Source organism: Rhea americana, unplaced genomic scaffold (genome assembly GCF_003343005.1).
Source record: "Rhea americana isolate MKP2758 unplaced genomic scaffold, rheAme1 scaffold_2, whole genome shotgun sequence".
NCBI lineage: Eukaryota > Metazoa > Chordata > Aves > Rheiformes > Rheidae > Rhea > Rhea americana.
The window spans coordinates 4,423,769-4,449,833 of record NW_028186149.1 but is presented as its reverse complement, the minus strand read 5'-3'; the positions used below and the strand labels follow the sequence as shown (position 1 = coordinate 4,449,833).

At 36.7% G+C, this 26,065-nt stretch overlaps 1 protein-coding gene across 1 annotated transcript in view; it reads right to left on the bottom strand.

Moving 5' to 3' along the window:
• Nucleotides 1-967: 967 nt before the first annotated feature.
• Nucleotides 968-26,065, bottom strand: part of SLTM (SAFB like transcription modulator) — a 33,994-nt gene continuing 8,896 nt past the window's right edge. Inside the window, exons 3-22 of the mRNA XM_085303658.1 lie at nucleotides 25,579-25,666; nucleotides 17,630-17,694; nucleotides 17,085-17,267; nucleotides 16,563-16,610; nucleotides 15,593-15,620; nucleotides 13,761-14,229; nucleotides 13,140-13,189; nucleotides 10,805-10,923; nucleotides 9,061-9,210; nucleotides 8,861-8,970; nucleotides 8,613-8,773; nucleotides 8,196-8,287; nucleotides 7,808-7,971; nucleotides 6,601-6,775; nucleotides 5,873-5,997; nucleotides 4,698-4,868; nucleotides 3,578-3,892; nucleotides 2,970-3,111; nucleotides 2,020-2,177; nucleotides 968-1,621 (exon numbers count right to left, since the gene is read on the bottom strand). Coding sequence (XP_085159784.1) covers nucleotides 1,513-1,621; nucleotides 2,020-2,177; nucleotides 2,970-3,111; nucleotides 3,578-3,892; nucleotides 4,698-4,868; nucleotides 5,873-5,997; nucleotides 6,601-6,775; nucleotides 7,808-7,971; nucleotides 8,196-8,287; nucleotides 8,613-8,773; nucleotides 8,861-8,970; nucleotides 9,061-9,210; nucleotides 10,805-10,923; nucleotides 13,140-13,189; nucleotides 13,761-14,229; nucleotides 15,593-15,620; nucleotides 16,563-16,610; nucleotides 17,085-17,267; nucleotides 17,630-17,694; nucleotides 25,579-25,666 — 2,922 coding nt within the window. The 3' untranslated portion in view covers nucleotides 968-1,512. The remainder of the gene's footprint in view (nucleotides 1,622-2,019; nucleotides 2,178-2,969; nucleotides 3,112-3,577; nucleotides 3,893-4,697; nucleotides 4,869-5,872; nucleotides 5,998-6,600; nucleotides 6,776-7,807; nucleotides 7,972-8,195; nucleotides 8,288-8,612; nucleotides 8,774-8,860; nucleotides 8,971-9,060; nucleotides 9,211-10,804; nucleotides 10,924-13,139; nucleotides 13,190-13,760; nucleotides 14,230-15,592; nucleotides 15,621-16,562; nucleotides 16,611-17,084; nucleotides 17,268-17,629; nucleotides 17,695-25,578; nucleotides 25,667-26,065) is intronic.

Below are 26,065 nucleotides of genomic sequence, written 5' to 3'. Positions count from 1 at the left end.
TAATGTCCTTCAGTACAATGAGGCTATTTTATCTGGAAGGTGCATTTAAAGCAAGTGCTGTCAATTACATAAGAGCTCTTCAGGAAAGTTTAGCTGCGGCAAAAGTAGCTACTCCCAACTATTAGTAGTTGGGAGTACAGATAGTTGTACAGCAGTCCATACGCAGCTTGGCAGCAGGCATTTGCTTGCTGCTTCTTGTCCCTCTGCTGGGGACCTGCTGCTCTGGCCCCAAGGGCAGCTGCTGCCTCCTCATGGAGCGGCTCTCCTCAGCACGAGGATGCCAGGGGCTCTACTCACAGCAGGGACACAGGCCCCATGGAGACTGCCTCATCACAATGGCCTTGTAGGCACCATGCCACCACCATCACAAAGCCCTGCTGCTCAGCAGGGCTGAGCCTGCAGCTTCAGTCAAAATGCACCCAATAAAGTCTTCTCTGTATCTCTGCTGATGTGAGACAGACTAAGGACTGTCTTAATTTTTAGGAGTCTCTGAGTACTCAAACACTTCGGTTAGTTACCTTTCTAACTTTTAAGCAAAGGTAATCCTCTCCCTGCAAATGAAAAGAAACACAGGTACAAGTCTACAACTGCAGTCTCTAGAGAAACTAGTTTAAAGTGGTATGGGTTTTTCCCATGGCTAGTACAATTACTTATATCCTTACTAAGGCATTAACATCCCCACGTGGGGGATATTCAAATTCAAAAGCATACTCACATAGATTTTAATAATATCCACGAGTGAAAGACAAACACCCTTTTTTTAGTCAATTAGAAACCAAGCTGTCATGACATGTACAGCTGCAGTTTGACAGACGATGCTTCCATTACAACAGAATGGTTTGGGAGCTTTGAGTAATCATGCTATTCACTAGGATTTGTCAAGACTGTTTTGATTTGCTACACCAACATGTCAGTTTTATTCTCTCTTCCTTCCCCAAAGACCCAGTTTCAGAGACTTACCAGAAGCTATACAGAATATGAAGGTTTATTTCAAAAGAATACATTTGCAAGAATACACATAAATGCACTCAATGTAACAGTACCTTCTGCAAAAATAGGTTACATAATACCCAGTAATGCAAGAACAATCTTATTTCTCTACAAATTGGAAAGCAGAGAATAGCCTGGACAACCTTCAAAATGGAGGTTATAGTTGTGTATGTTGTGGTAAGTAGCTAACTTTAAAGCATGACACCACAGAGCTAATGTTGGTAAATTAAACTACTAGCACACAGCTGCAAACTATTCTTTTATACAGGATTAACAAATATTTTGGCTCCAATTTGTTTTACACAGCTCTAGTGCCTCAGGGAAAATGCTTATCAAAGATACACAAAAACTATCCAAAATTACAACGCAACTATTAAAATGCCTCCAAAATTGAGAGGAAAAGTAATCATGTTAAATTAAAAAAATTTAACCAGGATTTCCAGACAAGATTTCCTGTTTTCAATCAGAGAAAGTTTACAAGAGATTTCAATAAATTATCTTGAAACCAAGCAGTTGTAGATCTTAGAATCTTCGTGGAGGTCCACCTTTAAACGGCTTAAATCCTGAGCCACTTCCCCTCTGCATGGAATTGCCTGTGATCTGTACAACTCTATTAATTGGTGAAGAGTTACTGGAAACAAAGGTTTTAAAAAAGTGTTAAGTTGTGATAAGTATCTAAAAGCTTGGTGTGCAGGTAAGAACATTGTTACTTCTGTTATCACTGAACTGTTAAACTGAGGTCTCAAAAGAGACTTGAAACCATGCAAGAAAAAAGGCTTTACAAGAAGTCACTTGCTTCATAGAGTACATGAATAGTGCAGCTGAACCATACTGCCATTCGCAATACAACAGATCTAAACACTTAATGCAGAGCCTGTGCTGGCTTGGAAGGATGAAGTGTATGTTGTGCAGCAGCAACCCCTTCCACAGCAAGTCATGTTGATTGCACTGAGACTCTTACACTTCTTAAGTACAACCAGAGCTTTGAGAGTTCAGTGAGGGAGTGAGAGGAAGGAGTATTTTTTGTACCTTGTATGTGGAGACATCATGCCACCTCCTCCACGGCCATCTCCCATTCTCCTTGTGTCATGATACCCACTTCCTTGAGAACTAGGTCCATGCCACTCTTTTCTTGGTCCAGTTTCACGACTATGGCGTTCAACAACGTGTCTGTCTTCATTATAGTGCTAGAAAGAAAGAGATAGTCATTTTCATAAAGAAAAGTGTATTTTTTTTAAGTCAATGCTGTAGATAAAGTAGGAAAGTTTTCAAGAAAGTTAAGTCTGCACTTTCAGGTCTCCAGTAACTATTCAAAGTCAAGCATTTTAACATTTCAGTTCATTTGCACCTAATCCACGCTTGCAACAATCTTTTAAAAATATAATCAGATAACAAAAATGGAGCTAATTTGCAGTAATGATTGTGTGAGTGTAGAAAGGGGTGAAGTTGCAGGAGCTTGTACTTTACTCCCAGTTCTGCCTTGATCTCATATGTTCACAGACAAGCATGTTCTGTGTAACTACAGAAGAGGAAACTACTTATTTTTAAACCCATCAGGAGCTAGCATCACTAAGCATTTAGTCTGCAGGCTTTAAAGATGAGCAATACAGAAGATTCTTTCTCACCGTATCGCACCTTATAGGTTACAGTGACAAACTGTACTAGAAGTACCAGGTTAGTTTAGGCTACCTAGTACCAGGATAAGGTTACAACCCTGAAAACATAGGAGGGTGGGTGACAAATAATTAAAAGCCTAATTAAAAACTCATTCAGATAGCCATTGCTCTGATCCACCTGAAATATGCTAAACAGAGTTCTGTATATTTTGAGTTCTTTTGTTTGTTTTAAAGATGTTTTAAAATAAAGAACTGACTTAACAGCATACAACAAACTAAGCACTACATAAATCATTAAGCAAGTATTCTGGCTATATGCCCAACTCATTTTGCAGCACGCGCACACACACACAGATGACTCACTTGTCCTCCACCACCTCTTTCTCCCATGACGCCTCGTTCTCCTTCTCTGCTTCCATACCCAGAAGCRCTGCTACGGCTACCAGGAGGTGCACCTCTCACGTGTCCAGACACTTCTCTTCCTGATCGTTCTGGCCTCTCACCTCTGTAAAAATTACTTTTATCAAAATTTTTGTTTCAGTATAACAGAACTGGTACCAAACCACAGCACATGCAGATTTCAAAATTCGCTTTTCTGTGTTTTTCAGGTTCATAGCAATTTGCAGTTTGCTTCTTAAAAAGAAATCATTTAAAAACTTAAGGGGCTCTCTAAAACTTTAAATTGGCATGTATTTGTTTACATCTGTGTTCTCACATAAAAGCCTCCTTATTACATGTTATTTTGCATGATCATAAATAGACTGCTGGGAGTCAGCATTAGGTTTACAGATAAGGTTTAGTGTATACGACAACCCAAGTTTTCTTTAATGCTTTTTGGAAAACGATCTTGTCATTCTTCAGGAGAGGCTTTGTTCTCTATTTATACAGCAATTCTTGAGGAATTACTAGTATGAGTAGTTTCTGCAAGAATCAGTACCTTTATTAATTTGCTGAGTGTCCAGCAAACCTACCTGCCATCCCGTTTGTCTGTGCTTATGCTTCCTTCACTTTTCCAATTTGTTTGCCTAGGTGGATTTGAACCAGTCTCTCTTGGATGCCGACCATGTGGTATTTCAGGTCTGTCATGAATTATCACTGTTCTTCTTTCATCTCTGTCTCCTCGTACTTCCCGTCTGTCTGTATCTCGGAGTTCGCTTCTTGGCTGTGGTGGTTCATTTCTTCTGGACTCACTGAAGTTCTTAGGATATCTCTCAAACCCTGGCTCTTCTCTTCGTGCTGTTGGGCGAGTCTTTTTTGCTTCACCTTGATTTACAAAACGCTCTCGCCTGAGTAGTTGGAAGTAGGAAAGAGTTATTTGCTTAGTCTGTATCTTACTCTGATTTTAGCACATATGCATAAACATGGGTAAAAAGACAAAAATACTATTCGTCCTTACATTACATGTTTACTACCGTGTATGTAGTATGCATCTCAAGGATCCCTACCACATCAAAATATATTGATTCCTACCATTGTCATTTTGAGCTCAACTCAAGTTTTTACCCAAGTTGACACTTTTAATGGATCTATCTCTTCATATTTTGCAAGTATAATATTTAAGCAATTGCATGACCTTCCCCCCCCAGCATAAAGCATACAATATGCCAGATTTCAAATCAGCTTGAAACTAATTCTACTTCATTGCAGCCTAAAAACAGAAGATCAGCTACAATTCTGTGGTATAAATTTCATAACTGATTATGGAAAAAGTTTCATGGAAATATGTGACATTGGTTCTGAACCCAGTATCTACTGCACAGTTACAGTCTACAACCAATGTGACTCCTGCCACTTACATTCTTTAACACATTTTTTACCTTCCTAAGAAAAAGTTACAAGTAGGACAGGCCTAAACCATTGGAACCTTTTTATGAATAAATGTGAAACAGTAATAAATCTGAAAAAATCTTTTAAAATGTCACAAAAAATAACACCAGGCAGCTAACTTAATGTCTCCAGAGAAGGGCGCAAATGGACAGTCCTGAGGATAATCACAGCTGCATTAAGACCTTCAGAACTTAAGGTGAATAGTTAGAGTGAAATCCATAGAGATGATGGCAGGCAAGTACCTACCCTATTATTTAAACTTACCTGTCAAAAGAGGATGATGGAACAGAAGAACCCTCTGGATAGCGTCCCCTTTCTCTGTGATCAAAATCATTAAACCTATTCTGCTGGCGACTGTAATCTGAACCATGACTAAAACGTGCATCTGTATCCAGAGCCATCTTCTTATTCTCATTCCAGTATGGATCATCTCTCCTTTAAGCAAAAAGGGAGAGAACCCTTGTCAGTTATAAAGATCCAAATGACAGCCTAATATACAGAAATATAATGTAATATATAACGAACAGTTCATGTTAAAAGACAATTATCTTTTTTCAAGACAGACCTCTAACCTTTGGAAAACAAAGGCATGTGCAGGCATTTACGTTTTAAACAGCAGCAAAAAAAAAGTCATTAAGAAAAAAAAAAAAACTATCTGAACTGCAAATTTAAAAGAAAGTTATTGTAATAAAGTCTGAACAGAAAGTTTAGCCTGCTGGATAGTTTAAAAACTGTGTGTGTGTGTGTACATACACACAGGCTTTCTTAGGAAAAAACAATACAATAAACAATACAATTGCTCATGAGGAACATTCTTTACAATATGAATGTGAGATAGCAGATCACATAATTAACAGCCTTAGGAACTGAAGCGGTCTTTACTCCTCCTGGTGAATAAAGATTAGCATTCTGCTACTGCATCTACCATAACTACTCACATTTATATTCCATTGGTACCTATATCAATTTTATAGCTTAGGCCTATTCTTACAGTGATGTAAAGATCAGTGCATCAAAGCCAGTCCAAGTCATGTTGCTCAAACAGCACATGACAGATGTCATCAGCTTCAGTAAAAATTAACAGCCATCATACTGACTCTTTTAGCCACCAAATTACCAGAAATGTGAATTCGCAAAGTATAAGCTAAAAATTTCAAACATTAAGTCAAAAAGAACAGCTTCTCTCAACAAGTCTACTGAGGCAAGGTATACCCTCTTGGTGCAGCAAGAATTTGTTTCTCTTAATTCAAAGCTGTCTCTGCAAATAAAGGTATGTTTCTTACTTAGCATAGACTAAACGGCAACAGCAAATAAATACCAGAAATTCAGTTCTTCACCAAAGACTGAAAGTTCCAGGTACAAACACTTTTGAGTCTGACACAAGGTAGCTGTTTCTTTTTACTAAGGGCTGCAAAACAATAGTTTGAGAATTAAATTACCTGTGATCCACATCACGAGGACGTTTCAAAGAATTCCTCTTTTCCTGTTCATAACGAAGTTGCTGCTGTTGTCGACGAAGTTCCTCCCTTTCACGAGCAATACGCTCTGCTTCTTTTCGACGTTCCTACCATAAAAAAAGAGAAGGGTGAATAAACATAGCAAACCCAAGGTCTCTTTATTAGCAGTATCTATAAAACAATTATCAAGTATACAAAACTAATTCACGGTAGTATTCTGCTAAAGGCTATCTGATATAATCTATCCATGGATAGCATGCAAGATTGAAGAGCATGAGAAGTACTTCTCTAAAGACCAGACATAACCAAGAAGCTACTGGTTATCAGCTAGAACTACCTCCAAGTAACTTCTTGTACTGCCACTATGTTCATTGCCCTGAAATGCCTCATTAGGTTTTCAGTGACACTGTTCTATAAGTAATATCTGGCAGTTAGGTTAGACTTATGGGCAATATGACCCACTGAGCTCCAGCGTGAATATTCATGATGGACATGTACAGCTAGTGCATAACCACAGAAAGAGCTTGCTATCAAATTACCTAAAAGTCAAAAAACAAATTAAGGACTATTATTGTTGTACATTGTGAACTATGTATTGTTCAGTTGGTTCATTTGAGGCCTAGGTCAGTGGGCGAAGAGAAAAATTCACAGCAAGTACTCAATGGTTATAATCCAAAATGACGTCGCACTACATTTCAAAACATGCATACCTGTTCGATACGAACGCGCTCTCTTTCCAAACGTTCTCGTTCCATTCTTTCCCTCTCTAATTTTTGTCTTTCAATTTCTAATCGTTCTCTTTCCCTCTGCAAGCATTCTTCTCGTTCATGCATTATTCGTATGCGTTCTCTCTCACGACGCTCTCTTTCAGCGATTTCTCTTCGCCTGAAAAAAAAAGAGGGGCAGTACTGTGATTTACAGCAGACCCTTAACTAAAAAATTCCTTCTCATCCAAAACTAATACTACTCCAGGAAGAGACATTCAAAAATTATTTCAGAAGAGGCTACTGGCAGCAGCCATTATATCAAAATTCTACTGCTTTTAGCCCCAAATAGCCAAAATGTCCTTAGCATGTTCCACACAACCACTTAGCCAGACAAGAGATACTAGAAAAAAAGCATATCATTGTTTTAAATATATTTTATGTTGGATCCATATTGGTGTGTTGTGATGCAGATAATGACAACTATAGCCAGCCTAGCAAAAAAAAAAAAAACATGACTTGGATCTTAAACATACTTGCTATTTCAGCTCATCTTCTTCAAGCTAACAAAGGCACATTTACTGCTTTCTTATTCTTGCACAGAAAGCAACAAGACAAGTCTGATTTACACAGGTTAAGTATACTTGTAGACAGTTAATTTTGCTTTTTCCATTCCTCTTCCCACCACATATATTAAGGCATACAAGAAGCAGAAAAGGTGCTTTCTCTATGCCTGCTGGGAATTCCTTTACTTATGGAAATCCAGCTAATGACACAAGGTATTAAGATATCTTTGAAAACATTCAGTCACGTAAGAAGAGTAGAATAGAACAGAGTATCCTTCCATTAAAACTGCTTTGAAGAGAAAATATTGTACTATGTTTGATTTGCCATTTAGACATACAATAGTTCTTTGTAAAGATCACTAATTTTGTATTTTTTAACTACCCGTCAACTTCTAATTTTCTTCAAAACAAAAGCTAGCATACAAAATAGTTATGAGGTACACTCCCCTCTTACAAAGACTAAGCCATGTGTATACACATATGTCTATTAAAAGGTTAAACAAAAATTTTGCAGTCAGTTATTTGAAGGTACCGTTAGGTAAACATCCAAGTAAGGCTTGACAGAATGCATTCTAATTAAATTTCTAAATACAGTATCTGATCAGTTAATGTTTAAAATAGCCTTTAACAAAAAGTTGAATTACTACCTTCGGAGTTCAACAGCTCGTCGTATTCTTTCCAATCGAACCATGTGTTCTCGCAATCTCTGCTCCTTCATCTTTTCAAAAGGCAAGATATCTTTTCTACCCCTGTATTCCCTGAATTTCACTTTATCTTGAATAATACGCTCTTTGTTCCTCAATATCTGTGGCTATAGATAGAGATTACAATGGTTATTTCAGAAGTCTCATTCATTTAGGGAGATTTCTGGATACTATGTTCATGTATCATTAACTACTTAGCTATCCCAAAGCATACAAAGCTTCAGATCTAAGCTTAACAATTTGCAATAATTTATTGACTTTTCACTGCAGGTATCAACTCTAAGGTAGCATGAAATCAGATAAGGATTGTATCAAATCTATAGATACTTACTTTATCAAACCTTCCCCTTCTAACCGTCCTAGTGTGGCCTTGGTCTCCTTTCGTTTGGTCGAGAACTACAACCTGACCTGGGCTTTTACCACCTAGTGGGGAGGGGGGGGGGGAAAGAGAGAGGGTTTAAAAAAAACACAATTCCCCAGCTGCCTATTACAGATTTTCCTTGATGAAATTTTTGAATTTTTAAACTGAAGTGTTACTCGTAGGAGAAACATGTTAGCACATGTCTGTGTAGTTAAGTAGTAACACAAAATACAGAAGCTTTTACAACAGTTTTAAAGTAAAGTAATAACATAGCTGGAATTAAAAAAGGTGTTTTAGTTATCTTATTTGCTGCAAGAGCAAAAACATGCCTCAAAACCAAGCCAGACACACAGATTCAACAGGAGGAAACACTGCTATATTGCATACTTATTCTTTTCTTTTCTTCAGTTTTTTTAGTGGATTCTTGATTAGGGCCACTTGATCCATTATCACTCTTCTCATCTTTACCTTCTGTTTTCTTGGCTTCTTTACTTTCTTTTTTTTCAGATTTCTCAGATTTCTTTTCTTCTTTTTTGGTTGATGGAGTTCTTGTTAAGAGAGAAATACACAAATACAGTGAGGAAGATTCAACCTAAATAATTTTCCAACTTTAGTAGATACACAAAAGTTCTTACTTGCTGGTTTTATCACTTGATGCAGTCTTCTTATCTCCCATGTTTCTACTCGAACTAGATTTCTCATCACTTTCTTTCTTCAACTCCTTTTTGGAGGGATCACCTTTCACCTGTATTTTTCCCAAAAGCAAATTAGCTTAATATATATTCTTGCAGAAGGTGGCTTATTTTGTGACAAATTTTCACTTTATTAAACTTACTTTCTCAACAGAAATCTGCTGTCCATGCAGCTCTGTTCGGTGAAGATGTGCTATACATCTAGCCACTTCTGTACTAGAAGACATTGTTACTATGCCGTAACACTTTGCCCCTGGGCTTCGTGCATTTGTGACCACCTTTGCACCAAGTACCTATATAAAGAGGTTAAATTTAAGCTCTTAGAGAGACATTTCTGGTAAGGAAGAAATGATATTCCAATGTTTTTATCCTAGTATCAAACGAACAAAAAACCCCAAGACGACAAGGAAAAGTGATACTCTAAGTTTTCAAAAGCATATAGCTGTACAGGAGGTTGCAGCTTTTTGAAAATTTTATCCCAGCTACCATACCACAGAAGATTAATGTTTCTTTCCTGTTTTCACCAGTCACAACCTAATGCACATTACTTAAAATGCTTCTTTCATACTTATCACAAGAATTCATTTACAGAAATACCAGTGACATAGAATTTGATGGATGGACACCCCATCACCTCTACTCAAAATTAAAGAGTCAGCAGCTGCCAATTAGTGACAGGAAGAAGGTATAAGCAGTATTATGCAGTAATTCATTACGGAGGTCAATTCTTCAAAGACCAACAGCAAACGTGTGTCAATTAAGTAACATCAGCAAACAGCTCTTTGACACTTGTTTCTCAGGAAAACATTAAGCATGTGTCCCTGCTGCTTGTTAGAACTTCATAACTACCAGAGCAAAGTTTCTTGATTTAACTGTGCTCCAATGCAACAATTCCATCTCTTTAATAGTATGCAATGATACATTCATTTATTAATTAAATATTTCCTGAATTTATTTAAAAAATCAAAGTAAATATGTGTACCAAGCATTTTTACAGTAAAAACAGCCAAAGAACTGAAAGTGCTAGCAAATATACTCTCAGGTTTCAACCCCTGTGAAGTCAGTAAATAAAATTATCCTCTAAATTCATTGGACTAATCATATATCCAACAATCAGTAGAGATGGTTAATATTCACAGTCCTAAGGTTCTAATCGGTTTTTAAGATGTAAAAAAGTCATAAGAGCACAAGTTTAAACAACACTATGAATTCACAGTTATCAATAACTTGTTTGACAAAACGAGGACTAAAAACTTTTCAAGATAATGCTTAGCTTCTATGAACTCTGCAATGTTCTACGAAATGCAGATGTTAAATCAAATGAAAATCCAGGAAAACCACTTAATTAGCCTGTAACAAAATTCATTAAGTCAGAAAGGAAAAAAAAAAGTCTCTAAAAGAACAGGCATTAACAGTCACATTTTTGCCTATTTTTCCCATTCAGAAATTCTCCAAACACATTTTGCAAAGTCTCCCAATGCAGCAGGTGCTGAAAAGACTGTTTATACCACTGTTGGCACAGTATCTTAAACTCATGGTTCAACGCAGCTGCCATATAAGTACATAACCATTGTTATTTAATTTAAATATATATATATATATATTTTTAAACTTAAAGCCAGTTCTGAACAACCACAATACTGACATTACTTTTAAGTCTGTCTTACCTCAAGAAACTCTACTTCTGTTAAGAAAAAAAAAGTTTATGGTTCTTTCTGTAAGCATACACTCTTATGTGCTGAAAATATTGGATTTTTAGATTATATTGGTTAGACATTTCATTCACAGACTTGTATTTAAATGAAGCATTACTCAGTTTCCGTATTTGAATAGAGAAGGGGCAGAAAAATACACAACATGTAGATGGTATCACACCACATAAAATACCTTGCCATATTTGCCAAAGAGATTTTTCAAGTCGGCAGCTTTTGTGTTGGAAGAGAGTCCGCTAACCCACAGGTTTCTAGTTGAACTTCCACTGCTACCACTAACACTGCTTGCACTTCCTGAAACAAGTTTTACAAAACAGCCAAAAATTAAAAAGATAGCACTACAGTGAATGCACAACTGAACTGTTGCTGAAGAGTAGCTTAACCTGTTCCCTTGGGGTAACCGTTTATCCCATTACCTTTCAGTAACTGTTTATCCCACTACCTTTCTTGACAAGACTTGTGTGTGTGTGTATATATATATATATATATATACACACACACACACACACACACTATATACATATATATACACACACACACACACAGTATATATGTGCCATAAGCTTTCATTCATTTACCCATGTATTGAAACCAACAGTTTGGCTAACTCATAACCAAAAAAAAACAGCGAGAAAATCCTAGATCCTCTATTAAAAGCATGCTTTTCCCCTCATTTGTGTATTTACATTTAGCTTCACCTTCTGGTTCTTATCAAGAATTCCATCCAAAGAAGTCTTTCTAGTACCCAACATTTGTCTTTATACTATTCACATTACTAAAGAGATAACTGAAAGGTAAATAGAAGAGATTTAATTAATTCTCAGTACAATTTATTTTTCCTACCCTCCAGAATAATGTGTCTGATTTCTGCAGCTCCTTGAAGTGTATGCCCTCCATGCAGAGCAGCTTTTTAAAAATACTGCTACTAGAATTGGATGCAGTACACCAAAAATGATTTCACACATGCTAAGGAGGAGCAGGAAAAACACTGCCTACCTTAAAAATAAATGAATAAATCATGTATTAGCCACTTTAGCAACAATATAGGACTAAAAATTCAAAGCACTAGCGTAATCATGATCCTGATCTTTTAGCCTTGTATTATTTAGTTCAGCTGTGATTGCACATTACCAAATGTATGAACTGCTTTAGAGCATGTTAAAATGCAGCCAGTAATACAGGTAAGACCAGTACTGGAGCTCCAGCTTAAGAGGTGGAAAATCTGGTGGTGGCTAAGATTTTAAATGGTAATTAAACCACCTTGGGAAGAAGAATCAATTTCCTTCTTCAGCGTGTCACAGAATTGGTAAGGTTGGAAGGGACTTCTGGAGATCATCTAGCCCTACCCCTAAACAAGTGGCCCATATGGGGATCGAACCCACAAACTTGGCATTACTAGCACCACATTCTAACTAACTGAGCTAAACCTAACCTGATGGACTAGGAGCAAAAGACAACAAAAMCCCTCCATCATCTTCAACTAGGATCATCTTGGTAATCCTAGATTATGACGGGAAACTAATATACTTATAATATCACTAAACAGTGAGTTATAAACAATAAACAGACCAAACTGGCTTTGCATATGTATTTTAAGACACCCTTTACTAGTTACGCATTTATAATAATCTTACATGCTACCTGTAACATTAACATGAACTTGCCTTATCATAATTTCAGTATAAGCATGTAACTGTCATGAATAGACATGCATTTACAGAAGACTAATTTAAATTTGTCATAAAATTTGACTTATCAGCTAAAGCTCCATTCATCCATTAGTGACATTTAAGAGACTCTGTAATGAAGGCGTTTTGGCAGAAAGCTARTAGACAGGCAAAATAAGGAAATTCATGAACTTAAAGAATGCACTTGTTCAGCTCTGAAGCATCAGTGTAACTGGTGATGTTAACGTGCTCTTAAATGGCATTCTGTAAATTTTTTTGTCATAACACTAGATAGTGTCATAACACTAAAAGATAAATTCCAAGACAAACCAATAGCTCTGATTCTAACCCACTAAACAGCTACTAGTGCAATCCTGCTAACCAGCATCTTGGCTGGTATAGCTACCTAAGTAGCTGAGAGTTCATTTTATTTAAGGATGACTTAGAATTAAAAACAAGACAAGCAAACTTCAGTGTTGTTTAGCTAGTTTTAAAGTGATTTTTGCTTGTAAYTTAAATAGAACCCTTTGTGGATGTTATACAGAAGGCATATCTGAAATTTACATCTTCTCATCAAAACAAAGATCTAGGATTCAGAAGTAGAATATGTTTTGAAATAGGAAAATATATTTTCATTTAGTGCTTAGAATAAATATTTTTGATCTTATGAAGAATCTAGGATCGGGGGGAAAAAAGCCATAGTTAGCAACTACTGTACCTCAAGCATAATTTGCTACAGCTAGATGAAATCAACTATATAAGCCATCTCAGTATGCAGCAAGRAAGTTTTCAAATAGGAAATCATTTGGTTCATGACAACACACTACCCTAATTAATAGTTACCTTTATCATCCTTTGACGTTGTCTTGCTTTCTTTAGACTCCTTAGTAGAGCTAGAGAAGCAAATTAAATCAGAAGACAATTGAAAACACAGATTTTGATAAGCATTGTATTTTATACTGCTAATACTAATACACAAAGTTAACATTTCCAAAATAAAAATAAAAAGGGCTAGACTGGGTTATATTTGAACAAATGATTCCCTTATGAATTCTTGCACTGATTTTCCCCAAGATGCCTGAAGATCTAGATTTTCTGACAACTCTATTCAGTGGATATATGGCAATCTTCTCCAGATTTCAGGACGGGGACTTGACTTCATTTTGTGTTCTTAGAACTGATAGCTGTTCATTACCATCATCACAAGGACATTTAAAAAAAACTCGTCAATTTGAAAAAAAAAATAAATAAATGCTGACAATTCGACAATGCAATCAGTAGGACATAGTGTCTATACGAAGATCTTGAATTTTAAAAAGTAACTTATGGCGGTCAAAAAAAAAATCTATAGGCAGGAGCATAGGATACTAATTATAAGATTCTTGCTGCTACCCCCTTAATGTAGAGTGATCTTATTGAATGCTGGTACTCAGTATCGTAAAGAACTGACATAGAAAAACAAACCTCTTTGCTTGACCAGAGGCCCCAGTAGACGAGGGACCTTTCTTCAAAGTATCCTTTTCTTTGTCTCCAGATTCTGCTTTCTTTGAACTTTCTCTGGCTTCCTTCTTGACAGGATCACCCTTCACGCAGTCTTCCTTCTTACCATCTTTATGGTTCTCAGTCATCTCATAGTCCTTGCTTTCCTTCTCCAGGCTCTGTGAAATGGTATCCTGCCCATCTTTTGGCTTACTTGCTTCGGAATCTGTAATTTTCACATTTTTACCTGTTTCTAGGAGGTCATCACCATCAAAATCCAGAGTGATGGCATCTTCAGCCTGGATTGTAACCGATATGTTATCATCCTCAGCTTCTTTCACAGAGGTGTTAGCTTCCATCTCTTCATGAGCCGTGTGATCAGCCTCAGCTAGGCTTTCTTCTGAAGGAAGAGGTTTAGATACTTCTTGTGTACCATCACCAGAACCTGCTTTATCTAAGAGGATTTAACAGGAATAAATACGGCAAAACAAGAAGTTTAAACAATTTCATATGCATAAGCTAGAATAGGACCTAGAAAATACAAAGCCAGTTATTAGCACTGATGGAAGGTTAGAAAAAACACAAGGTGTATTAACACATATATAAATCCTTTACCCAGGATCACTTATTCTTCATGGCAAAACACATTTTCTAGAGACAAATACCAAAACATTAGGAGTCAGAACATGGTTCCGTCTTGTAGATACCCGTTCTTCAGAGGAAGTATCCGTTTTCCAGTATAGGACTTATCCATCCATAAGGAAATAGTTGCTTCAGATGCTCACAGTTTGACTTAATCTGTTTGAATCTTCCTAGTCTTATAACTTCTAACCTTCGCAAATCCAAAAGAGGTACAGTCTTGGAGAATTTCAGTCAGTCTTCCACATTTGTGTCCTCTTTGGGCTTTTCCTTTCTCCAGTTGTTTGTCAGTCAAGTTAGTTCTACAAGGCTGCTGCAGAAAACAGAAGAGTGAGCTTTAATCCAGAGTTCGTAGACAAACGGTTCTGTCTTCATCCACTGTATGGATTTCCCGTTCTCAGTCCCACATTGGCATCTCCAACGGTGCTCTCAGATTTGCACAGAAGAGATGCTTCAGCCGTAGGGTCCCTCGTAAAGAAGGGGTCTGTAGTTTTATCCTGTAACTTCAGTAGTGTGTTTATTCCATCCTTATGTGTAAAGTGATGGTGTTCCATGTCCTTTCTAGTCCACAACAGGTAGAATCCTTAAGACTTCTGTCCAGAAAGTCTGTTTGACCAAATGCATTATATTCCTTCCATAGTTTCACTAACGAGCACAGCTTTAAAAAAAAGGTAGCTACTCCACACGTTTCCAAACACTTGCTTTACCATTTTATATGCAACTGGTATTTACAAGTGACAGTAAGTCAAGTGTATGATGGTCCATACATTTGGTGGATGCTCAAGTTCCATGTAAGGGTGTACCATTTTACTTAGTTAAACATCAGTTACTGCAGTGCAAGTTGGAAGTTTCTGCATCAAGACTTACCGTACATTAAAGTCAGAGTCCTTGAATACTATGCTTTATTTAGTTTTTTTAAAAAAAATACTATGACCATTATTATGCATCCACCACAGTAACTGATAAGTACTATAATCAGCTCTTAAGAGTAAGATAACTCTTGAGAGTGAAATAATCCATCGACTGCAAGGATTCCCGACACTCAGCTTAATAGGGAGACAACTGATACTTAGTACTGGAGACAAGCCTAGTATTAGTAAAGAGACTGAATACTACAAGAGAAAGTTCCTGGTCTACCAGACTAAAGACCTCTAAACTCTATTAAACTTCAAACATACCTTTCTCATTTTCTTCATCTTCACCATCCTGCAAGAGAAGGAAGTCAAGACTAAGCATCTCCTACTTAGGTACAACAGCTCATATTTTCTGTAGAATTTCTAGTCAAGGCAAATTAATGAACTGAACTAAAAACTGTTTCCAAAAACCAATCAGCTAGTAACCAAGCCCATACACCTTGTTGAATCACTGGGAGTTTGTACCAAACTTCAATGGTATCTATCCTCAACACTTTTGCAGTTTGCAATTAGTTGCAAAATGCCACTTCCCTCTCACCCTGAAGACAGCAGGACATTTCCAAACTGTCCCACATCTTGCTAAAGTCTTCCAAACGGAAGTCACATTGGTGACTGGCACTTTCAGTGAAATGCTTTGAAAGCCTAGGAGAGAAATTAGAAACTAGATAAGCTTCCTCCATTTAGTATTTCAAAGTGAAATATACTTACTTTAACAAGTATTTACTTATATAGTTATCATTAACTTTAATAAACAAAACATGCTGCATGAGATGTCACTTTTCAGACATCAGTTCCATATACTGGAAATTAGAATGAAATTTTTAAGATGTTTGAAAAGTTAGTATTAAAAAAAGAATCACTTCAAAAGCCTATTTTGAAGTTCAAAACAGAATTGCTAGACATAAAAGCTGTTTATACTATGTTAGAAAGCATTTGGCACAGCCTTCTGAGATGTTTAGGAGAGCTTAAAAGACATTCCTTGTTAACCCTATGCACTGAATACTCCCAACTGTTGAAGGGCATTGCACTCAAATAGGCTATCTTCTTTGACAATTATCCACACACTATATATATATATATATATATATATATAAAAAGCTTCCCATATTGTTTACCTGTACTGAAATCATCCGACTCTAAGATGCATGCTGCAACAAAAAGCCAGTCTAAAGTGATCTTTTCTGAATCAACTGTGATATGAGAATCTGCTTAACAAAACTGATTTGGAACTTACGTGGACAGTTGCAAAAGCGTAATCTTCTATGTCTTGACCTTCATTTTCCTATGAAAACATAAAAGGACTTGTCCAACAAGCTATTTGCAAGACACTTACAAAATATGGTGTCAAGACACACAGTTAACTTGGGAAAACATTTTAGTTTAACAGATACACACTCAGTAAGGTGAACATCAGTGGGCAGTCTCCTGACTTGCATTTTTCAGTTCAGTGTTCCAATTATGTACCCCACTACCAGCACCAGGGAAAAGCACCACTTAGTAACTCAGTTATGCAGACAGGGGGATCATGCTAGAATTTTACTAACTAATGCCATGTTTGTTTCAGAAACATTCAGATAGAGGTCAAGAACAAGAGTACCACCCTATCTTTTGGACATAACTGAGCAAGACAAACTAAAAAAAAGAAAAAAAAAAAAAAGAAAAACACCACTAGTTCTGACCACCAAGTAATGCATAAACACTCAGCAAAATGTACATTTTAGTGGTAAAAAAGGCACGTAAAAATATAGCAAGGTACCTGACTTTCAGAATCCTTTTCTGCATCTTCTGTTGTCTCTGCTGGCTCCAAGTCATATCTTTTTTTTTCTGCAGATGGCAGTTCTTTAGAATTCAAATTCTCATCTTCAACAGATTCTTCAAAGTCCTTTAACTCATCATTTCCATCTTGATCACTTGCATCCTGAGTCTCTAATTCGCTTTCCTTTTAATGTGAAAAACAAATACCTGGCATAACTAAGGGTATTAGCTGGATTCTGAAATAATCACTGTTTCTGCTAAGTACTGTATCACAGCCATAATCTCAATACTTAATTTATAATCCTAGAGTGAAGTCACTTACAGAAATTCCACATGTGTGTTCTCTAGTTAACTTCTGGGTTAAGAATCAAAACAAAAATCTCCTACATGTCAAGCTTTAGGCATGACAGCTATGAACACAGAGGAAAAAAAAATCCTCCAAAGTTTCCATGGAAGTTATCTAAAATGCAGCTTTTCAGTTCATGTTTGCTTTTGCTTGGAAACTGTAGTATTCTGCATTTCTCAAAAAATACAGAATTTTATTACCTTGACAAAGGAATCTTCTTCAACTGATGCATCACCAGTTAATTCATCAGCTTCCTGCTTCTTACCTAAAACAGAACATGCTAACGATTAGAGCTGCTACATAAAACAGACCTTTCTAATACTGATCACACACTGGGCATTAGTTTAGATAAATTGCACTATGATATAACCCTCCCAAAACCCAGAATTTTTTAAGGTGAGGGGAAAAAACATCAAGCCAGTGGTTATGAACATGAACTGATATCAATTCTGTTTCATAAAACAGCAGCTACTTTCAAGTTAGTAATTTTTATTAACCCTTCTACTTTAAACAATAATGAATCTGTAAAAGCATTAAAGCATTCTCCATTTCTACAATTAGGGAGTTAAATTATACTTTATGACTTCATAAAGGTTGAAAGGGACCTCTGGAGGTCATCTGGTCAGCCTCATGCTCAGAAGCAAAGCTAACTTCCAAATACAATCAGACTGCTCAGCCCCTCATTCAGCTGTGTTTCTGAGTATCTATGAGTATTCAGATTCCACAGCCTCTCCAAGCCACCCCTTCCAATGCTTCTCAGCAGTAGAAGGAATCATCAGTAGAAGAATAAAGTCAAGCCAAGCACTCAGCTTTTGTAGTTATTCTTTAGTTTACTAACACCATGTTACATAGAATGCTTGTTCTTCCAATGGTATACACATTTTTTTCTAATAAAGATGGTTCAGTGGAGATGATGACTACAGAGAATTCCCTTTGGAATCCATTGCACATCCTTAACCATCTACAAAAACAAGACTGAAGAATGCTAGATCTATCTTGACATAGATGCATCATTTTTATAGTATTCTGTATCTCTGAAATACTCTATTCAAGATTAACCTATGAGAACATTTTCAGGAGCTGAAGTACAAAAGCAATTCTGCTAGGAGCAGCTTTACTGACCACCACCTGTTGGAATTCAGTATCAATACAAGATACAAATGAAATGGCATCCATAACATTCAATGCTTTATTTTTTGACATTACTTCTTCACCCAGAACTTCATCCCCTAAAGAATGACTAAACAAATTCTATAGATATTCTAAAGGAATAGAAGAGGAAAATGTAGGCCAAAGTTTGATACAATAAGCACATGTTTCTGCCACTTGGAATAGTCAATTTTGTCAGGAATTGATTTTTGTACACAAACAGCTTCACAAACAAAGTTCTGATTTGCATTTCAAAGCCTACTTCATAGCCTACTACAAGACAAAGAAAGAGACTGTTTGTGTCAAAAACAGCAGCATGGGTGTACTCAGGCATGCTATCTTTCCTCAAAAAGAGGTGTGAATTTACAACTGGGAAGGACAGTTTTTAAATGTGCATCATATCTGATATCTGAAAGCAAAAGAAACACAGATTTTGGATTAACACTGGATTTAGCCTTCTGTAATACAATCTATAGCCACACATATGTTATGTATATATTTAAACAAAAAGCAATGAGATAGAGCAAGGATTTCTACACATATTCAACTATTTCCTGATTTGCTTCTTTCATATTTCAGCTCTAGTTTGTTAAATCTTTTGTAATGGCAGTAAGTCTGCAAAAAAATGCATCTACAAAAATTCAGAACCTTCCCATATTGATAGTCATCCACAGTGGGACACTGAAAGGCACATCTGGCTTCTCTCTCCACATAAGTCAGTTCACAACAACTGATAGTAGTTGTGAGCCTCTCCAAAAACCAGCATCACTTAGAAGAAAATAACTGGGATTAAAAGGTATGTTAACAATTCCTGTCAGAACAGCTGGACCTTCTGCAGACAACAGGCACAGCAGGTCTCAAGTCATACAAGTCATCAACACATGATAGAATTTCTTATGTAAAGATTACCCATCCAGTGGCTATTGAAATGTCAGAGGTATAAACACCTCTCACTACAAATCTGAAGGCCTGTGCTAACATAGAGATCAATTTACTTTGGAATGGTGGCACTCCTTCCTAAGCCATACTCAACCACCTTGCTGGCAATGTCAATCGCTATGCACTGTGAAATTGCAACATACTATTTACATAGAGAATGAGTCTCCTCTTTAGAAATAAGCAGACAATTAGGAGCATATTTAAAATGTTAGTTTTAACAACATGCAGGTTTAGCATTTGTAAGCATTTACAAGCCTTAAGGTAGCATAAGTTTGTTCTACTCGTTCACAGTCCTATGCATTCAGATAGAGTATACAGAATTACAGAAAAGCACATTTTATATAAATCTTAACCAAATTAGACATCTGTACAAGTAGAGTGACACATTCATCACCAAGTTTTAGAAGAGTTAGTGACTGCAACTTATCTGATATTACTGCTAAAACTCCAAAGAAGGTCCTGTTGTGCCACATGCTAAAAGCTGATCAAAAATATGGCACAGAAGAAAAAAAGAAGGAAAAGAAATTTTTTGTGATGGAACAAACTGTCTTCATATTTTTATTTAGTTAAGAGGTCTGCTGCTGCAACTTGAACAGTACCATTTGTCTGAGTGACATTAACAAAAGTAAATTATCTGTTCATATTGTCATCTTCTTAAACAGTACCATAAGTTTAGAAGAATATTTAAGCTTTCTACAGCTTTTGCAATTATTCTACTGTTAATCACTTAAGGTTTTTAGAAGGAATGCATTTGGCAAATTTGGATCCTCTCTAGAGTCACTGAATTGTTCACAACATTTACCATTACTTGCAAACATATGATTAAACATTCGTAATACTTTCTAGTGCAGCTTATTAGAGATATCACTCACATCTATTTGAATGAAATTATTTGGGAAGTATTTGGCAAGATTAATTCTTCCTAACAAGTTATCTGAGGGCACATGAAAGCCTTACCTACAGTTTGTTGCATGCCATTTAGATCTCACTTCAGTAAGGCATTATATATCATAATTCAAATGACAAAATAAACCTTCTAGTATTGAAACCACCTGTACAAGGCGTTTCCAAGCATAAGTCTGAAAATCATTTTTCAAATGTTGAGTGCAACTTACGATCTCTCACATTTCTAATAAGCAGAACAAAACTGAATGCAGGTATTAATTTCTTTTAGTTCAAAAACTCCCTTCTCCAAAGGAAGATCCTTTTCTATACATCATCTGCTTATTAATACACAAAAAGCAAATCTACTTTAAAGGAACATTCTCTTTATAACACACATCTTTTCTCAAAAGAGAAAAAACTGCATTTATTACTTCCTTATGACATACTCTACCTTGAGTAAAGCACCCAAGAAAAAGCAGGGTCTCAATTGTTTAACATTGAGAGAAATAGCTACAAGTTTGCAGGGATATCTAGAGTGGTTAAATACCACTGATCAGATACCTAGAAATCAAAATAAATTAACAAGCTAAACTGAATTGTGAGCAACATTAACAATCCTAATTAGCTGAAGCCGTAGTAGTATTGTCTTCAAGTGGAAGCCTCCCAAAGTGAGCAGGGAGAGGTCACCTTTTTAATCTTTACAATTTCATTCAGAAAGTACAAAGATGGCCAACAGAACCAGCCAATAAGTTCAAAGAAGCTACCTTCTTTCTTAAGGAAAAAAAAAGAAAATGATCAGGTCCACAAGAGCAAAGAGATACTCAGGAGGAAAATTAATTTGAAATTCTAAAGGCGTTTATTTAGAAATAGAAATAAAATGAAAATTCAGGTTATTCAAGATTAAAAATCAAAACACGAGTATTAGCACACAGATTATGTTCCACTAGCAACGCTGATACAAGACACCTATTTTCAATGCAGTTTAGAATCCCTTATCTTATCCCAGTGATGATTCACTGAGCAGAAAAATATCTACTTTGAGGCAAGCTTGCTGCTGCACAGCACAGTATTTCAGAAGTCAGCTCACAGAACTATATTAACAGATGTTAACTACCCAAATAGGGAAAGAAAAGGCGAATAGCTTGTTGAACAAAACAATTTTAATATTTCTGGAAGACAGATGACCTAATGACAGATTTCCCCTGCTCATTTTTCGTTTTAAAGGCTAGTATTGTGCAAGTTATTTATGGTTTTCAGTAAATCAAACAAGCTTAACAGTATAAATCAGCCACTGCCAGTTGTAAGCATTTGATCTAAAAAAACAGTATCATCAAATTGATGACAGTATCATCAAATTGAAATAGAGTCAGAAACCAGAGGGGTACTTAAGACTTAAGTCTTAAGGTACTTAAGAAGCAACAGGTGTTTAACTAGCCTTGCAGACAGGTGTCAACTAACCTTGAAAAGTAGCACATTAGCATCTTCGCTTACATTAACATTTTGAAATTAAAATTGTTTAGTCTAAAGTGCTTTTTTTCATTTGCACTAGCTCCAAAACTTAGCAGAAAAATTACTTTCAATCACCGAGTTACGACGCATCAATAAAAATGCTACAATATTTTTGGTTGCAAGAATTCAAACAAATGTTCATATCAGAGATTTTTTTTTATTATTTTTAAAAGAGTTCTTATTAGCAGTAAAGCAATTTCCTCTAGATACCTGAATAAGAAACTGAATATCCAGGCTTGAATAGTTTTTTTCAAATACTGTCATCTTTTTACAAAAGGAGAAATTAGTCCATAGCTACTGAAAACAAGGGTGTGGAAGCACAGCTGAAGTTGTTAAAGTTGATCTGATTTAGCACTCGGTATTTGTTTACATAAAGCACATTTAAGCTTTTAAATTTTAGCTGATCTCACCTCCGTAACTCTTCTAGTTACATGTTCTGCAATTCTTCTTCATCCTGGCTATTTAAACTCTATTCTGGTAAAAACTGTTAAGATTCTGACTAACATGATGATTGCACACTTTCCTGACGAGTAGATACACATGGCTCCATTTGTTTCATCTAAATTTTGGGCTAGTCAGTAAAGTGAACTAAGCCTCATTTTTCATACAGCATTTCATGCTGCAGAACTTTTTTCCTCTTTCGAAACAGCACCTCAGTAGCAAAGTCTGCACTTAAATCTGTTTGTCAAAGACTTTATTTTTCTATCCTGAAAGATAGAACTGATGTTCTTCTCCAGCACATAGCAAGTTGGTTTTRTATTATCATGGTCAAAAGCTTGTCGCAGTAAAAATGCTGCACTAACTGGATCAGCAGTAATCTAATTTATCAAGACATTACAAAATTCTGTTCTATAAAATTAAGTTCCACTGTTACAGCCTCTTTCCTATTCCTGTTCTCCACCATTTCGTCAGCATCAAAAAACACAAAACAAGAGGAAAGACAAATGAAGCACCCTCCCTCCACTATTCCTCTCCATTCAGCCTGCATCGACACTCCAGACTAAACTTTTAGGAAAGATAGCACTGGGGAATCAGCCACTTAACTTTGCCATAGACCTAGGAGTCACAGTAGAACAGCTACAAGAGACATTCAAGCCTAAAAACAACGGCTGTCTGATAGAGCTGATGCTTCCTTTGGAAGGAAAACCTCCTTCCTCTGCCCCATTTGTGTCTCTGGCTGCTGCAAAGAGGCTTATCCATTACTCCCACTCTCTAGCCTTTCTAGGGCTCTGCTTTCTTCATAACTCCAACAAACGTCTGCTATTCGTACCTTCCTTCGAATAGCGATACATGGTAAAAAAAATATATATAGGACTGAGCAGTGGTACCTTTCATTTTACCACTGGGCAGCAGTAAAACAATCCAAATAAAGAGCTATTAATATTAGTCTGAAGCTATTTAGGGGAAGAAAGCAAGCATTAGCAGAAGGCCTGGAACAATCTGTTGCCTCGCTTACCGAGTGTGCAGACAATACTCACAGTGAAGAGTGTGCACATGCAACAATTGTGATCAAACTAGTTGATTTTAAGAGAAAATTCAGTCCTACTGAAGCTGATGAGTATGCATCTCCCACCTGCCTTCAAAAGTTTCTCAGTGCCAAGTTAGGGAATGAGTTTTTCAAGCGATAGATTTCCCAGTTGTGAGGAAAATTTTCTAGTTATTAGTAACATACTTCAGCAGGAAGGGGCCTGGGGCACAGTGGGTGGGGGGAAAATGACGACACCAAAATCAGCAGTTAATACATAATGGAATAGTTACCTATATAACGTTAATAGAACACCTTTCCTTTCAGCTTAAAGATGCTGAAAAAAAGTAGACTAATAAGATCCAAAGAAATTTTCCCTAGACAAATGAGTGAGTTTTTCTTGTTCCTCACTTGAAGACTATCACAGCAGAAGCTTCTCATATTTTTGGCACAAAATCTGTTTATAAGACTTTCATAATCCAAAAAGTAACGAGAAACTCTTGAGCTTGCAAATCGAGCAAGAAAGAAGTTCAGGAGGGTCATACTTTGCTTTGACAGGTACCAAGAACGTATGTGTCATACATAAGCCTTACAGTTTACATCCACAGAAGAGGTGGTAGTGAGCAGCTACTGAAGCCTTGCCTGAGGCAGCAACATCACTGGTATACAGACCATCTTTGTGGAAGCAAAATAGTAGAACTATTCAGGCAGTAATTCATCAGAGGCCAATACAAGAACATCATCACAATATTAGCTTGGAAAACAGGAAGATGAAAAGCAACAGAAGAAAGGAGAAACATTCATCACAGCAGAAAAAAAATAACCATTTAAGTCTCTACATTACAAATTGTAGAAGTGTTTCCTTATTTAGCTTCTGTACAATTTTCTTAAGCACTAGCTACCTTTGCAGAATAGGGAATAAAGTAATTTCACAGAAGAATGTGAAACCATATTATTAGCCTATTTCCTTTTTATTTCTCTAGTATGTTAAAAACACAGGTGAGTTAAGTTATTCAAACTTTCTATACAGATGTCATTTTATTGTTAAACTTCCTACTTGCAGCACTAGACTGAAGCGTGATTAATCATGTCCATCATAAAGCTTAGCTTAATACAAGTGACAGTGATATAAGTTCGATCATTCCCAAAATAGGTTATCTATAGCACATGTATATACATGCCTAGAACTATGCTCAATAAAGAACAATATGCATAAACCAGAAATTTCCTCTCACAGCATTAGTTGATGGATTATGGATGCTCCTAGAACAAAACGTCTCCAAAACTCACAAATCATTACTTAAATACTTATGCACAAGAAAATAAAATGTAATCACTATCAACCAGATCAGTTTAGAATCTAAACAATAATTTTTCACAACAGAAAAACTAAGAAATCTCTTAACTAGACATTTTATTTCACAGAGAGCCTTCAGAGCCCATGCAGCAAATCCTTATTTATAAATCCTGTCTTGCTTCAGTAAAAAGTACATTAATGAACCCACACAATACAATATTCAGACAGCGCCCCACATCATGCATCACCATGGGCTCATCACTAACACGGGTCCAGGTCCTTCTCGTAGTTTAATAACCTCTTAATTCTCCCTCTACTGTTCCCTAGATACTCTTGGTCACGAAGACACAATGCTTATCCAATTCCAGCACTAGAGCTGGGCATCCATTTTATGCTCCACATTCAGAATCCCTGTTACACAGTATATTCCAAGAATCTCAGAGATCACCTACACAGACTCATCACACACAGCACAGTCTCCAGGACCTACAGGCTGTAGACTCACTATCTTGTAACATATCACCTAATCCTCCATTTTTTCAATTTATATCCAGTATCACTACATATCACAAAGCTCACTAAAGGCCCATTTTTCTCAATATATCCACATATCACTGGAGGTGTGGGATATGTGACACTGCGAGATGAACACAGAAGTTTGCAGAAAAAGGAAATAAGTAGGTGAGAAGGATGTTGATGGCAGAGGGAAAGCAAAGGGGCTTCAGAGATAAATGTTGTGACTGAAGGCAAATAAGAAAGGAAAGGTGCCATGCATTACATAAGTCATAATCAGTAAAGTCACAACTGCATCCAAGTTGCAGACGACAGTTCAACATTCTTACTTTGAGGTGATATACACAAGAAAAATCTGTTTAAAGCTCTAATCTTTATCAGTAGGTTTTAACCTTTGCCTTTAGTTGGTTTCTTGGTGGGTGTGTCAGCCGAAACAGTTATTTCAATATTGTCTGGATCGCCTCCTTCTTCTTCTATGGCCTAAACAAGACAAAAAAAAAGTGTAATGGGAAACCAAAGAACTTGACCTCAGCAGACGTCAAACAGCCAAAATATTAATTCTTTCTAAGGGAGTATTACACAAAACAACTCAGGTTAAACCCTTCACTTAAAACCAGGGAAGGGCAAGGATATACGAAAGAAAGCAGTTTAATCTATTAAAATGACATTTTCAAAGGACAGCATATCAGAGATCAGCACATTTCTCTTTGGAAACATAACACTAGAAGGCCACTAAGACATCCGCGATGACATTAAGGACAGGCCAAAAAACATGAGGGGAAGGAGGAAAGAAAAAAACAGCACCCCCACAGACGCCCTGTTGCAGCAGCTAGCCCCGGGCGAGCTGCGGCGCTCGGGGAGGCGGGCGGGCGGCCGCGG